The following is a 16,871-nucleotide window of genomic DNA, read 5'->3' as shown; positions in this document are numbered from 1 at the left end:
GCAAACCTGCCACTGACTGTACCCCTCACCTGTGCATATCCCACCCCCCTCTAGGGCAAACCTGCCACTGACTGTACCCCTCACCTGTGTATCTCCCACTCCCCCTCCCCCATCCCCTTTAAGGGCACACCTGCCACAGACTCTGTACCCCTCACCTGTGTATCTCCCTGCCCCCCCTAGGGAAAACCTGCCACAGACTCTGTACCCCTCACCAGTATATCTCCAACCCCCTCTAGGGCACACCTGCCACAGACTGTACCTCTCACCTATGTATCTCCCACCCCCCTCTAGGGCACACCTGCCACTGACTGTACCCCTCACCTGTGCATATCCCACCCCCCTCTAGGGCAAACCTGCCACTGACTGTACCCCTCACCTGTGCATATCCCACCCCCCTCTAGGGCAAACCTGCCACTGACTGTACCCCTCACCTGTGTATCTCCCACTCCCCCTCCCCCATCCCCTTTAAGGGCACACCTGCCACAGACTCTGTACCCCTCACCTGTATATATCCCACCCCCCTCTAGGGCACACCTGCCACAGACTGTACCCCTCACCTGTGTATCTCCCACCCCCCTCTAGGGCAAACCTGCCACAGACTGTACCCCTCACCTGTATATCTCCCAGTCACCTCTAGGGCACATCTGCCACAGACTGTACCCCTCACCTGTGTATCTCCCACCCCCCTCTAGGGCACACCTGCCACAGACTGTACCTCTCACCTGTATATCTCCCATCCCCCTCTAGGGCAAACCTGCCACAGACTGTACCTCTCACCTGTATATCTCCCACCCCCCTCTAGGGCAAACCTGCCACAGACTCTGTACCCCTCACCTGTGCATCTCCCACCCCCCTCTAGGGCACACCTGCCAGACTGTACCCCTCACCTGTGCATCTCCCACCCCCCTCTAGGGCAAACCTGCCACAGACTGTACCCCTCACCTGTATATCTCCCACCCCCCTCTAGGGCAAACCTGCCACAGACTGTACCCCTCACCTGTGTATCTCCCAGTCACCACTAGGGCACACCTGCCACAGACTCTGTACCCCTCACCTGTATATCTCCCAACCCCCTCTAGGGCAAACCTGCCACAGACTGTACCCCTCACCTGTGTATCTCCCTGCCCCCTCTAGGGAACACCTGCCACTGACTGTACCCCTCACCTGTGCATCTTCCACCCCCCTCTAGGGCACACCTGCCACAGACTCTGTACCCCTCACCTGTATATCTCCCACCCACCCTCTAGGGCACACCTGCCACAGACTGTACCCCTCACCTGTGTATCTCCCACTCCCCCTCCCCCATCCCCTTTAAGGGCACACCTGCCACAGACTCTGTACCCCTCACCTGTATATATCCCACCCCCCTCTAGGGCACACCTGCCACAGACTGTACCCCTCACCTGTGTATCTCCCACCCCCCTCTAGGGCAAACCTGCCACAGACTGTACCCCTCACCTGTATATCTCCCAGTCACCTCTAGGGCACATCTGCCACAGACTGTACCCCTCACCTGTGTATCTCCCAACCCCCTCTAGGGCAAACCTGCCACAGACTGTACCCCTCACCTGTATATCTCCCAACCCCCTCTAGGGCAAACCTGCCACTGACTGTACCCCTCACCTGTGCATATCCCACCCCCCTCTAGGGCAAACCTGCCACTGACTGTACCCCTCACCTGTGTATCTCCCACTCCCCCTCCCCCATCCCCTTTAAGGGCACACCTGCCACAGACTCTGTACCCCTCACCTGTGTATCTCCCTGCCCCCCCTAGGGAAAACCTGCCACAGACTCTGTACCCCTCACCAGTATATCTCCAACCCCCTCTAGGGCACACCTGCCACAGACTGTACCTCTCACCTATGTATCTCCCACCCCCCTCTAGGGCACACCTGCCACTGACTGTACCCCTCACCTGTGCATATCCCACCCCCCTCTAGGGCAAACCTGCCACTGACTGTACCCCTCACCTGTGCATATCCCACCCCCCTCTAGGGCAAACCTGCCACTGACTGTACCCCTCACCTGTGTATCTCCCACTCCCCCTCCCCCATCCCCTTTAAGGGCACACCTGCCACAGACTCTGTACCCCTCACCTGTATATATCCCACCCCCCTCTAGGGCACACCTGCCACAGACTGTACCCCTCACCTGTGTATCTCCCACCCCCCTCTAGGGCAAACCTGCCACAGACTGTACCCCTCACCTGTATATCTCCCAGTCACCTCTAGGGCACATCTGCCACAGACTGTACCCCTCACCTGTGTATCTCCCACCCCCCTCTAGGGCACACCTGCCACAGACTGTACCTCTCACCTGTATATCTCCCATCCCCCTCTAGGGCAAACCTGCCACAGACTGTACCTCTCACCTGTATATCTCCCACCCCCCTCTAGGGCAAACCTGCCACAGACTCTGTACCCCTCACCTGTGCATCTCCCACCCCCCTCTAGGGCACACCTGCCAGACTGTACCCCTCACCTGTGCATCTCCCACCCCCCTCTAGGGCAAACCTGCCACAGACTGTACCCCTCACCTGTATATCTCCCACCCCCCTCTAGGGCAAACCTGCCACAGACTGTACCCCTCACCTGTGTATCTCCCAGTCACCACTAGGGCACACCTGCCACAGACTCTGTACCCCTCACCTGTATATCTCCCAACCCCCTCTAGGGCAAACCTGCCACAGACTGTACCCCTCACCTGTGTATCTCCCTGCCCCCTCTAGGGAACACCTGCCACTGACTGTACCCCTCACCTGTGCATCTTCCACCCCCCTCTAGGGCACACCTGCCACAGACTCTGTACCCCTCACCTGTATATCTCCCACCCACCCTCTAGGGCACACCTGCCACAGACTCCGTACCCCTCACCTGTGTATCTCCCAACCCCCCTCTAGGGCACACCTGCCACAGACTGTACCCCTCACCTGTATATCTCCCACCCACTTTCTTGGGCACACCTGCCACTGACTCTGTACCCCTCACCTGTGTATGCCCCAGTCAACTCTAGGGCATATCTGCCACAGACTGTGCCCCTCACCTGTGCATCTCCCACCCCCCTCTAGGGCACACCTGCCACAGACTGTACCTCTCACCTGTATATCTCCCACCCCCCTCTAGGGCACACCTGCCACAGACTCTGTACCCCTCACCTGTGTACTACCTTTCATTATTTTGTTTGTTTGTTGTTTATCACAACACTCACCAATATTCAAGCTTTGTGACGATGGTTTGTTAATAATCGAGTCTGGACAAGATAATGCAGTGATTGACATCATGAGCATCAATCCCCACAAGTGGCATACGATGACATGCATCAACCATGTCAGTGAGCCTGACCACCCAATCCCGCTAGTTGCCCCTTACGACAAGCATAGTCACCTTTATGGCAAGCATGGGTTGCTGAAGACCCAGTCTGACCTGGATCTTTATGGGTCCTGCATTGCGTACCCCTTACCTTTGTATTGTCCAGCGTGACGACGGGTTCCTCCCAGACCCCTTTAGGACACCAACACACCTGCCACACACTCCCATAGTCATGGCCAATACTGAATGCAAGTTTGGGATCGGGAGTCGAACCACTGGAATACAGACACAAAGGAAACTACAGTTCTGCCCCTCAGGTCAGGAGAAGGGAGTTAGGTGAGTGAGTTCACTTCACTTAATGATGCTTTGAACTTAATGTTGTTTATATAGTATTAGATTGCTTGTTTGCTTGTTGTTTACATGATATAATATTGCTTGTTTTTTGTTGTTTAACACCTCACTCAGCAAAATTCCAGCTATATGACGACAGCCTGTAAATAATCAAGAATTTGCCTGAAGACGTTCACAGTTTGGTAAAATCCACAGAATTTGTGTTGACAAAGTACGGATCTTAAACAGGACAAACCCAAGACCAGCAGATCCTATCAGCGAATTGCAACACTTCAGGCCACTATCAATCTGTGTCCCCATGTGCCATACAGTCAATACTTCCCATCAAGCCAAACTCACTTGTTGCAGGTTAACTCTCCGAAGTCCCAGATTTGTACAACTGCGGGTTCACTGAACGTCTTATTTGTTGCGTGATCCGATGTCAAGTTACAAGACACTGCTGCAATTTGATTGGCTGTTTTCTTGAATGGTACAGGGCACCAGGCCAGGCCCCACACGGAGTACCCTGTGTAGCAGGTTGAGTGACCTACAAAGGGAACAACAGGCCACGTCAAACTTGAAATGATTCTTATCGCGGAATTTCTCTTTTCGATCGTAGCACCACCAGTGGCTATTACGAGTTATCTCCCTTGTATGTCCCTCCTATTGACCAATCAGATTCCACCTCTCATATCACTTGTATTTGCCTCAAACACAATTGCGGCACCCAGTGAAGACGATCTGATTGATATCAAGATCTATATTGTAATAAAATGGGTCTTACTTCGTGTAAAAGATCTATATTGTAATAAAACGGGTCTTACTTTACATAAAATCATGTGAAAAAACATGAAGAGATTTGGAAAAATATCAGTTGACTGTACACATGCTATGCAAATTCTGCACTCAACCGAAGACTGCACGGCAGTTTACATACTGGATGTTGATTTTTTTACATGATTTGGATTGGACTATGCATAGACTTGTTAGTGAAGCCAAAATATAACTCAATAAATACAGCCTGGTTCGGCAAGGGGCGAAACTGGACTTTAATAGCCAGTTAACTCTCTTGCACAGTGTACCCAGTGCACAACAGGCACAGGCCACTCCAGTCTCCAAGCAACAGTCTAAATCAAAATGATCACATAAAAGTCCACGTGGCAATTCATTTAACGAAGGTCACAACAGGGTAAAAGCCAACTACTTATCACCCAATTATTCCAACTTATATTCCTGGTTGCCGTTGTACAAAACAACCATAGCGCTACGACTGTCTTAAGTCTATGTCAAAGTATGAGAGTTACGATCACCTTAGCAATAACATTGCTTTGTACAATGGCACCCTGGGCCCCGTTCCACAAAGCAAAACTAGTGTTAACGTGATCGTAACTCCCATACCTTAACATACTTTCACAATAGTCATGGCTTTAAGATCGCAGGTACAGGACCCTGTAGGGTACATCCAACATGACTAAATCGTGGTCCAATTTGAAGAACACTTGTCATGCCATCATGGATATGTACATGTACATGCTTCCAATGGTGCACGCTATGTTGCTCATGGAGAAACGAAGTGTATACAAGACTGTGAGGCATTGATGATGTGGTTCCAGAAGAGCTGTTGACATCTGACAACTATTACCTGTGGATGTGATGCATTCGGAGATTCTCAGTTGTTTGGCATCGTTTTTATCATTGCCACGTTTCACAACAAATGGATGACTATTCCTATCCGTCATGTAACTTCCGGCTTCCCTGAAAAGAACATATTCATACAATGCTTCCATTTTTAAATCACAAATACTTGTGTTAACTTCCCGTCATTCCATTACATCAAAGTTCTGTCAGCACTATTCTTCTTATGCAATAGTCTACAGGTCGGTACACATATGTGCACTTCAGTGCAGTTTCGGGGGGCATGCATGGCCACGTCCCATAAGGCGATGCAATTTGCTGTGCAGAGTTGCATCCCTTAGATGCACCAGAAACCTAGTATCTTGGGTTCATTTTCCAGCTAATACAAATAATCAATTAAAATATTTAAATAATCAAAGCTGGACCAGACAATCCAGTTATTGATATTAAAAGCAACATTCCACATCGTTTGGGTACAATGGCATTCAATCAACAAAGTCACCGAGTCTTACAACCCCGTCCATTCAATCGTCTGTTATGACAAGCCTAAGTTGTTTGGGACCAATTCTAAAATACTATCTTGACCTTGACATTATATGACAATGGTATGGTACATTTCTGCCACAAACTGACAGATTTGAGAAAGGTGCACAATATGTTGTTTAACACCACAGTCAGCAATACTCCTGCCATATCACTGCAGTTTAGAAATAATTAGTGGTGTAACGATACATCGACCTATCGATTGATTGCGATTGATTGTCTCACGATATTACACTATCAATTGCAACTTGAAACAATCGATACTATTGGCAATAGTTTGTCTACCTATCGATAGTTTTGATAGTTAATTTGTTTGGTACATTTACTTTCTTAAAAAACATAGAAACAACTCCTATGATCGTCTTACCTCTGTCGTGCTTTCATTTGGATTGCACTACTTTGTCTGCTTGATTTAGAGTTATGTCCCTTAGCTACTCATCGCTAGGCAACATTGACAAGATGGCGGACGCCACATGTCAGTTTAAAATTGTCGCCAATAAGGCAGGCAAATCGTGGGTATGGGACCATTTTGGCTTTGTCAAAATGCAAAACGAGACAGACAAGCAAAAAGTAAGTTGTAGAATCTGTCGGATAATTCTAAAGTATTCAGGAAATACTACTAATCTGACCGACCACTTGACAAGACGGCACCCAGATATTTGTATCAAATTTTTTTTCAGAGGTCAATTTGAACTTGTTTTCTCTTCATTTCCTGTTTTTTCTTTACAAATAGTATCAGAAAGTTATAATTAATTTGATGGTGTCAGTCAAAATGCTGAAATATATGCTGCTTAAGCCCGCTATAATTGCAAGTGAAAACTATCGCAATAGTAGGGCCACTATCGCAATAGTATCGCAATAGTTGTTTTAACTATCGCAATAGTATCGCAATAGTATCGCAATAGTCAAAAATGCCTTAATAGTCACCCCTACAAATAATTGGGTGTGGACAGTTGATGTCCTGAGCAATGCCTGACACAGGCTCGGTACGAGGACAATGAAACAACCAAGTCATCGAGCCTGACCACCTGATCCAATATATGCTTCCCTTACAAGTCTGGACCAGAGAGCCATTCCACAAAGCCCTCTAAGCGCTAAGGTGATTGTAACACTGGCTTACAATAGTTACAGCACTAAATTCGCTTCGTGGTTCGCGCACAGGCAAACAGTGACTTTGAGGATCAGCAACATTGTATCCGATCAGGTAACGGTGAGACACAATAAGAAAATGACCACCCAATCCACATTTTACTATTTTAGTCGGCTCTTATGACAGACATGGGGGGCTATCCTGACCTTGACTACCCACAGGGCCTCAGATGGGAGACCCACCATAGGCATTAGTCTATACCATATTTCCTTGATTAAACGCCCTGGTGCATATGTACTTCAGACACTCTTTACCTCGGGCATTTAATCACAAAGATATTAATGGGGAGAATTCCTTGCACAAAAACTACCCAGCCTTGGGTTTAATTGAGGAAATACGGTACACCCGTGCTATTCCATTGTACACCTACTCTGTCGGCAACTCCTTCCAGTTGTTGTTTCTGGGTATCAACTTTGGGAAGAGGACATTGTTGTCTTCTTGTTCCTTGGCTGCCAGTATTTCAAGGAAGAAGTCCGGATGATCACTGAAGTAAGGACTGTTTGTTGTATAGCTTCTGTAGGATTTCTTCATTTTCACTGAAATGATAAAACAAAAAATCAATTCACCAAATGACAAAAAATATTTTCTCTGTTCTCAGCACAAGTGAAGTTCCAGACATAAAACTCATGGGCAGAAACATATATATTGAATAAAAAAGTTTGGGATCATGCATATTTAGGGGGATATACCAATGAAATTGTGTCCTCACTACAAAAAGATATCTCCAAATATACTCATGATGCCTTACTTCTTGTTCAGTACAGTATCCTAGAACAACATGCAGGTCATGATGTGTATCAGTGCATCAATGGTTGATAGCAATGATCAACACAATCAGCCACATCTCACATTATAACCTACTGTTCCACAGTTAGTTTGCTCATATAGTGAGTTTAATTTAATGCCCGAAGGGATGTGGGTCTCAGACATGTACCACTTTGGTGAAACCCACGAGCATGGGTATGGCGCTGACAAACCTAGAAACATAATCGGGGTTAACTGGCATTTAAACCCATGATCAAAAGTTTCTGGAATGACCAAGGGACGCAAGTCTGCACAGCGAATTGTGGTGCCTCGGACTTGGCCACCCCTGTCCCCTTGCTCACATAGACATGAGGTACTGGAGACACTGGAGAAAACTTTAATGGTAATAGTTGAATGTGGACAAAACTACATTAACATAAAATGAGTGAGTGAGTGAGTGAGTATGGTTTTACGCCGCTTTTAGCAATATTCCAGCAATATCACGGCGGGGGACACCAGAAATGGGCTTCACACATTGTGCCAATGTCGGGAATCGAACCCGGGTCTTCAGTGTGACTAGCGAACGCTTTAACCACTAGGCTACCCGACCGCCCCTAACATAAAATGAACAAATATTGACTGCAACCAGCTCACCTTTATCCTTGGTTGTAACACCCTCATTATCCTCAATTTCATGATCAGCGTCATCATCATCTTCTTCTTCTTCGTCACCGCTGCCTTGAAAGTCTTTGTCAACATCGCTGTCTTCTGCTCCACTGTAGTCATCTTCTGAGTCCCCCTTCCTCCGACCAGACCGAGATGTCTTCTTCTCGTCTGCTCCGATCTCAGCCAGGGTCTGCATGGCCCTGTGAATGAAGGTAGGTGGGCTTCAGCAATGCTCAAAATACATCACAGTTGGCACTGATCCACGTTGTCATCTCAACAAACTGTGGCCACTTTAGAAGTCCATACCAATGGCCAGAAGAATTGACCACCAAAGGAGGTCAGTTGCCCAAACCAATCTCTTTCAGTCTTTGCTCAACACCTTCACAGGGTTCACTCAAGGAATTTTTTTACATGGGCCCTTTGTGTGAAAATTTCAAATATTCCAGAGGTACACCCATACAAAACAATGTTAATGCCCCATAGTATTTGAAAATGTGGGCCTTTATTTCAAATTTAGGGCTAAAAGCACAAGGCCCCACCCCAGATTTATACCTGCCTTCAGTTGATGACATTTATCAACGCAAAGTAGAAAAACATTAAACTGAAATCACCGGCTTGAACCCACTTTTTGGCTGATTTTCTTTTCTTCTTCCCCAGCTTGTTGAGATCTTCACCCCCTTCTTCTTTTTCTTTTTGGTCCTTCTCTTCCTGCACCTTGAACTTCTCCTCATCATTGTCCCTCTTCTTGTGATACACCAGGTGGGCGTGGTACCACATAGACTTCTGGGACCGGCCACACACCTCGCACACTGTGCGCTCCTCCTGGGACAACACCGCTAACATCATGCACTGACAATATATACTGACACACTTTGAAAACACATGATCAACTTTTTGTTATATCTGGAACAATGGCCACAAAATTAAATCAGATTGTTCTGGGTATTTAGGCATGAGATAATCAAACACAATGCCACTGTAGATATGTCATAGTGTTTCAGTATATATCTTCGCTTTTGAAGCTATTTCAGTTTAGCCTGTAACTTTGTGTTATGTAAAGGCATACTTTATCATGTTTCTCTTTTCTGTTCACTCAACTGGTAAATACTACATTTATCATCGTAAATTAAATATCGCTACAATGAAATTGCAGCACAATGCTCTTCAGATAATTGTGACATCATAATCAAATAAATCACTTATGTCTCTGCTCTTAAACATACTGATCATGCTGGTTATTAATGTTTACAAACAGAAAAGGTTAAGAATGATTTGGGACGATAATTAGAATCTCAAATCTGTGCCTTTTGATATGAAATATATCAACACTTGTCCATAAAAGTTCAAAACTCCTTAAAAAGCCTGCTATCTTTAACATTTTATTGATGGGTCTTTATTTATTTCATATCAAAAGACACTCAGGTGAGTTTTTTCTTTAAAATATATATATAAACATATAAGTTGAAAATATTTGAGCATAGTTATATGTGTCTGATAAACAAATACCATATTCGACGTAATAAGCACCCCGCTCTAATAAGCGCCCACGGCGATATTTGCTAATATATTGGCTAGTGAACAATCCCAATTAGCACTCCTACCTATTGATCAATGTACACAAGACTTATTTATTCGTGTATAATACGCACTCGTGTGTTATATGCATTCTTAATTATGGGCAATTAAATTCTGGAAATATGTATCTGTCGCATAAAAACATTTCAGTGTGTCAGCATAAATCACTAAATTTATCTTTCAACTCTCTTTTTTCCATCAAAATAATATTCTAATAAGAGCCCCCTATTTCTAATTCTGAGAGCGCCCTGGGCGCCTATTACATCGAATACGGTACATTTAAAAGTAAAGGCTGGCCGTATCACCTCCCGGCCACACCACTGGATGTGGTGGACGTAGTAGTGGTAGTGCCGCAGCTCCTTCCTACACTTCTGACACACCAGCTTCCCCTGGGCCTTCATGATCCTCTTCAGCGCCGCGATGTCCGTCTTTCCTTCAGGGCAATCCTTGGCCCACTGAAGTAGATACAATATGTACAAGACTGGAAAATATTTCCTTCCCATGCAAAGCCTATATCAGTCAAAAATTTGTTTGCTGTTTAGCACCACACTCAGCAATATTCCAGCTATATGACGTCGGTTTGTAAATAATCCAGGCTGGACCAGAAAATTTTGTGATTGAGATCATGAGCATCGATCTACACAATTGGGATACAATGACATGCATCAACCAAGTCAGCTAACTTAACCACCTGATCCCATTAGTCACCTCTTACAACCACCATAGTCGCCTTTTATGGCAACCATGGGTTGCTGAAGACCTATTCTAACCACTGCTAATTCCGATCTTCACAGGTGATCAGTAAAAGACACATCTCATGTGCTTTTACCATTGATGGTGCACTAAAAACTGTTCCAAAAGTTTGGTTTTGTCAGTTGTATAATGTCACACTCAGCAAAATTCCAGCTATGTGATGGCAATCTGTAAATAATCAAGTATGGACCAGACAACATTGTGAGCAAAGATCGATGTCATCGGGGTACAACGACATGCAATCAACAAAGTCACCGAGCTGACCATCCAATCCATCGGTCACCTCTTACGACCGGCACAGGTTGCTAGGGTCGACTTCTGACCCAGGGTCCCAACCAGGTCGTTCAAAAGTAAGTACCATGATTACCTGAGCTGCCCTTTTTATTATTTCACAGTCAAACTAACCTGATTTTTTAAAATATTATCAAAAACAATCTTGTAAGTAGTGAACACATGGTGAATGTAATATTTCAGAGAAAAGTAAAGAACTTTCTTGTAATTGATCAACACCATGAATATGTTATGCTAAACAATTAAAGAATTATGCTTACATTTCAAAAAAAAAATCTCTTGCTGACCATGCTGACAGCTTTTATCTATAATAATATTTGGGGCTTGCATTCTGTATATTAAAAGTCATCATCAAAATTATGAATATGATGACTGTCAATAGAAATCAACTATAACATAGATATACAGTGCAAGTAGTAAAAGTTTAACATCTTTAAAAGTGTTAAACTAACAAACTTTTACATCATCATGATCATTGTACACATTCAAGTTAACAAATATTGCCCTATATCATGTATATTAGATGAGGTGAGACTAGTTTAATCAAACAGATAAAAATACATAGAAAACGTTTTTCTTAGAATTGATCTCAGATTAAACTTAAGACCCTACCAGTGCCTGGTGTTCTGTCATGAGGTGGAACTTGAGTCCTGCCAGAGTTATAAGATCCTTGTCGCATCTTGTACACAAAGTGGATGCCTGCTGACAAACACATCAATATTCACATTATCATAAACATGATTAAATCAGGAACAATCTATTATCATGATTATCATAATAAATCCATATTTCAGTTTTCATCAACAAACCCAGGGGCTGCATAAGCACAGGTGGCCCAGTGGCCTGAGGCACCACAATTTACTGTGCACAGTTGTGTCCCCTAGTTGCACCAGGATGTGCTTCTTGTGAATTCAAGGTGATTGATACAGTAACCATGATAACTGGGTAAATAATGCATGGACATTGTTTAAACACTGTTCAAATGCTCCTCAGCATATTCACTCAACCCATTCACCATGTTCACCCCAAATGTGGCTTGTTCATAAAATATATCCAATTCTGCAATTTTGTAATGTGATTATCATAGTTACACAGACATCAACACAAAGTATTGCCGGAAATTGTTGATTTCTTCAGACACAAGATATACTAAGAGAGACAATTCAGCTGTTTTCCCAACTCTTTGAATATCAACAAAGATGAGCTTAAACAAGATGATCTGGCTTACCACAATTTCTGGAGATTTTATTTGAATGGTAGGTGTTTTCCTTGGTCTGCCTCTTTTAGCCACAGGGGTATATTCCAGTTCACAAGATTCATCCAAACTTCTCTTCTTCCCTCTGCCCTTGGGTTTGCGTCCCACGGTCGAAACCTCGCTTGTACTGTCCTCATCACTTACATTAACCTTTCTTCTTTTAGTTTTCTTTTTCTTATTGTCCTCCTCCTCCTCCTTATCATCATCACTACCATCACTGTCACTTGTAATGTCTGAACCTAACTCAATGTCATCACAATATTTCTTCGCTTTTCTTTTCCTTGAGCTTGTTCTGGAGGATATACTATTGTCCCCATCTACAGAGATGCTATGTCGAGAAGAATTATTTTCATCATCACCTTTCTCTCTCTGATAAGCACCTCTACCTCTACCTCTACCTCTTCCTCTACTGCCCCTTGGCCGACCTCGGCCCCGACCTCGACCTCGACTTGGTAATGGAGTTGATGTGGGCAACGTTGTTGCATCAAATGATTCATCCAATGAATCTTCTTCCTTTTCCTTGTCAACAATTCCTTTTAATTTTCCTCTTGAAGTATTCACAGTATTTGAATCATTTACACTGGTATCCTGCACTTCAATAGAGTTGTCTCCCTTTGTTTTAGATTGTTTTTTAGTTTCTTTGCCTTTTCGTTTCTTTAACTTTGGTGTCACGTCCTCTCTGTCATGGTTGTTCTTGTCATTCAAAGACTCATCTTTTGATTGTTGTTCCTTGGATTTATTCTTCACCGACTCCTCACCAGCACCATCATCAAAGTCACTGATATATGCAGGTTTCGGACTACCTGACAGTTCTGTTTTTTTAACACTGGGACTGCTTTTGTCTTTTCCAGCTGAGTTAATTCCATCTTTCTTCACACTTTTCTTCTTATTATTAGAATCCTCGCTCTTTTCCTGGTCTTCCAGTCTGACATTGGGCATACGTGTTCTCTTGGAAGAGCGTATTTTGGGGAGCTGCTTTTCTTCATCCTCTTTTGCTTTCAGTTTTTTCTTGTCTGAAAGAGCAAGAGAGGAAAGAAGGTCCTCCTTTGAAGGACCACCATCTCTTTGTGGTGAATCAGCCTCATTTTCATCTGGAGCCTCACTCTCAATCAATTCTTCATCCTTTTCAGCTGCAGGACTTTTAATTGGTGATATGGAAACTTCAGCACTTCTCCTGGGCTTTGGTCCACTACCCTTGGAGGATGTTTGTTTCCCCTTTTTAGCTTTTTCAAAAGAATCTGAAAGTATATTTTACAGAAAAAATTAAAATCACTAAAAACAACTTCAAATCATATGTACACACAAAATATACAGGGATGAGAATGGATATTTTCCTTTTCAGCTGAAACATCTTTGGAAAGGAGTGTGGTCCATAATCTGGGGGTGTTTAAGGGGGAAGCCATCAGATTTTAACAAATTTGTGGTCACTAAAATCGTGGAAATTCCCAGAAGATTCTCATCCCTGGATATGACAAGTATGGGTCGCTCCACATCATGATGATCATGTTCATAATAGTCATCATGTTACAGCCTCAATCTGTTTTAGCAATATATCAAGACAAGACAAAATGATACAGTCTGAGACTTCAGCCACAGGTCCGAAGCCCAAACGTAATAACATTCAGGTCATATGCTCAAGTAATAATAGGCCATATTTTAACGACTTACAGTCTATACAAAATGATGCCAATAGACAATTTCTGTCAAGTAGACTGTGAGGATATTGGCACAGACTGTACAGTGCTCATTCCCAGACTGGTATGATTGATACGAATTTACCTTCATTTATTTCTGCTGATGTGTCCTTTTTATTCTTCCCTGATCTCGGGGTCCTTCGAACCATTGTGATGCTTCTATAGGAACATGTTCACTGCACTCAATCACTTGTCTTGTGTTGAAACTATAATATGAGAAATACATTTCAACAACTATGTACCAAAAGGTGCCTTTGTATCTAATTTCCAATCCAAGTACAAAGAAAACACAAATAACAGTGCTTCTGTTTGTAACCATATGATTGGTTCATATACCTTACTTTCAAATAGGTATACAACATTAGGCATGTCACGATATGACTATCTCCCAACACGATATGTATCGTGATACATAATTTGTGGCAATTTGGAGTAAATTTGTTATATTTCATAAGGCATAAATACCATTAAAAAGGTATAAAACTTCCTGAATATCTCATCTCATATTTGAAAAAACAATGTCTCATTTCAATCAATAATGTATTTCAGATAAAAATGGAGTGGCAACATAAGTATTTTCTATCATTAAATACAATAGCAAATTCCCTGCTTGCAAAACACTTCAGACATGCACCCGATATCAAATAACTTAAATAGGAATCAACATAGGTCAATGTGTGAAATGATAGGGGATTAAAATATGAATCGAAACAGGTAAGTGTGTATCGTTTATTGTTACGTTTGAGGATGTTATTGATGCATCAATGTATTGGTGAATCGTGACATCCCCATACAACATTATTCCTGCAAATTGTCAACAGAACTTTAGCTGCCTTATTTTTTTATCCTTTTTCAATTAATATATATCCAAATGAATACTATGAATGTAGATAGCCCTATTAACAGGGTAAATATGATAACCATCACCAACTAAATTTTCCATTGTCATAATTCTATCTAAAAATGTACTGTCGGCAGAGGGAAACTTTTAATAAAGTAACTCCAAACATTGCCAAATATAGACATTAGTTTATGTCATAATGGTTTAACTCATTAAACAAAATAATTTGTTCCAAACATGAGAAACTATACATAAAGAGAGGAAACATATTTGTAGGCATTACCAACATGCTTCAATTGATTACTTCATGTTACATGTAGCAACCGTCTCATCAATTCTGTTCAAGTCAGTTTGAATATATTTGCATAATATAAATTTCACAAGTAACATATTTAGTTTGATAATGTATATACGTATGTACAAATTATATTTTCGATATTCACACAGATGTACAAATTAGTTTGGGTGACATGCCTTGAATGAAATATATTCAAATACTGCCAAAACAAACAAAGACACCCTTAGGTAACAATTTGTTTATAGTACAAATTATCATGCTTATCAATTTTAGTGCCATTGTTTATTATGTTGAATGAAAAGTATTATTTATTATATGATTATGTCACTGTTGGTAGAACAATATCCTATTTATACAAATTATTTGACACAGGTAATTCTAAAACATTTAACTTTGAAGTTATTATCACAAAATAACTAAAAAGATTTAACAGTAAAAGCATCTAAAAAAATTATATTTCTTATCTAATAAAATAAGTGAAACATTCATCTAGATCTATCATGACATCATAATAACTTATTACGAAATAAAACTCTTGCAGAAATATACATACCATTTGGAAAATAAATTGTTTCACTATTTTCAAACAGCAAGTTTACATTTTTGGTGGTAAGAAAAATTTAAATTCGCCAAAATGTCAAAAATTTAGTACAGTGCTAGAGATCCTGATATGATGTCTTCGATCAGGGCATATATTTTGCTAACAACATGCCATAGACTGTGACTGTCAAGTTAGAAGACGAATAAAGGGTACACTCAACAAGTAAAAGTTAAAGTCGATGTGTAAAATAGCATACTTCTCGGGATTCGAACCAAGAACCCACAGACTTCGCCAAATACACAAAACCCTCCAAAACTGTCTCGCAGGTGCGGGAAAATCACGCGGGTTTAGCGAGAACTAACAATATACTATTTCCCTCAAACTGGTTCGAATAGTTTAACATATCAAATAGACTCCATGTGGACGCAGTTAAGGCAGTTGGGGGAAGCGCTCCAGATGACTCGGTTGACGTAATGAATAAAATGTGTCACAATGTTAAAAAATAGAGTTTTATACTTTCATCTTAGATAAGTTTAGGTTGAATTGCATTGCGCTCTGATATAATTTTCTTGATGTTTACATGTTTAAAGAAAATATATAATACTATTCAGTAATATTGAACATTGAGGCTCAGCATATTGACTGCATAGCTCTACCCCAACTGCCAACAATTTCGTTCCATAAAATCATCATAATTTCATTAACGTATGTATCAAGTGTGGTTGATGTTTTTGGTCGACAGTTTACGAACGGTATCGTCAGGAATACATAGATATGTCAGTTGGATGGCACAACTAATTTAGCGTGATATTATTTTCAACGAAATTTATACGGTAAAATGTACATTTCACGAGTAATAATAACAATGAACATCAAAGGCCATGGACACGCGAGAAACCTACGATTGTGGGTTCGAATCCTGGTTCACTCCGATTATGTTTCTAGGCTAGTCAGCACCATATCCATGTTCGTGGGTTTCACCAAAGTGGTCAGTGTCTGAGACCTGCATCACTTCGAGCTCCAACATCAAGCTGACCCGCCGTGATATGACTGAAATACTGTTGAAAGGGGCCAAACCAGACCTACTCACTCTTTCAATTACTTGTTTTACGAATATTTTTTTTTCAGACGGTAGTGTAAATGAACACATTCTTTACATATTGTTTGTAAGATTAAGGTCTATAGCATTAACTTAAAATGGAAATGAAACAACGGAAACTTCTAAATTATATCTAACGTTTCTCATA

At 42.3% G+C, this 16,871-nt stretch overlaps 1 protein-coding gene across 2 annotated transcripts in view; it reads right to left on the bottom strand.

The window, feature by feature from the left end:
- Positions 1 to 15,949, bottom strand: part of LOC139472414 (general transcription factor 3C polypeptide 2-like) — a 28,721-nt gene extending 12,772 nt beyond the window's left edge. The window contains exons 1-11 of one of the 2 annotated variants that reach the window (XM_071254892.1): positions 15,881 to 15,949; positions 14,030 to 14,150; positions 12,224 to 13,488; positions 11,608 to 11,697; positions 10,257 to 10,406; positions 9,002 to 9,198; positions 8,365 to 8,576; positions 7,337 to 7,502; positions 5,281 to 5,393; positions 3,999 to 4,185; positions 3,460 to 3,583 (exon numbers count right to left, since the gene is read on the bottom strand). In XM_071254892.1, the coding sequence (XP_071110993.1) occupies positions 3,460 to 3,583; positions 3,999 to 4,185; positions 5,281 to 5,393; positions 7,337 to 7,502; positions 8,365 to 8,576; positions 9,002 to 9,198; positions 10,257 to 10,406; positions 11,608 to 11,697; positions 12,224 to 13,488; positions 14,030 to 14,093 (2,568 nt within the window). In that variant the 5' untranslated portion in view covers positions 14,094 to 14,150; positions 15,881 to 15,949. The remainder of the gene's footprint in view (positions 1 to 3,459; positions 3,584 to 3,998; positions 4,186 to 5,280; positions 5,394 to 7,336; positions 7,503 to 8,364; positions 8,577 to 9,001; positions 9,199 to 10,256; positions 10,407 to 11,607; positions 11,698 to 12,223; positions 13,489 to 14,029; positions 14,151 to 15,880) is intronic. The other variant, XM_071254900.1, reaches the window with a different exon arrangement.
- Positions 15,950 to 16,871: the final 922 nt, after the last annotated feature.

This window comes from Haliotis cracherodii, unplaced genomic scaffold (genome assembly GCF_022045235.1).
Source record: "Haliotis cracherodii isolate W230 unplaced genomic scaffold, xgHalCrac1.p SCAF_1, whole genome shotgun sequence".
Taxonomy (NCBI): domain Eukaryota; kingdom Metazoa; phylum Mollusca; class Gastropoda; order Lepetellida; family Haliotidae; genus Haliotis; species Haliotis cracherodii.
Note: the sequence above shows the minus strand (reverse complement) of the source record. Positions and strands in the feature narration are given on the sequence as shown.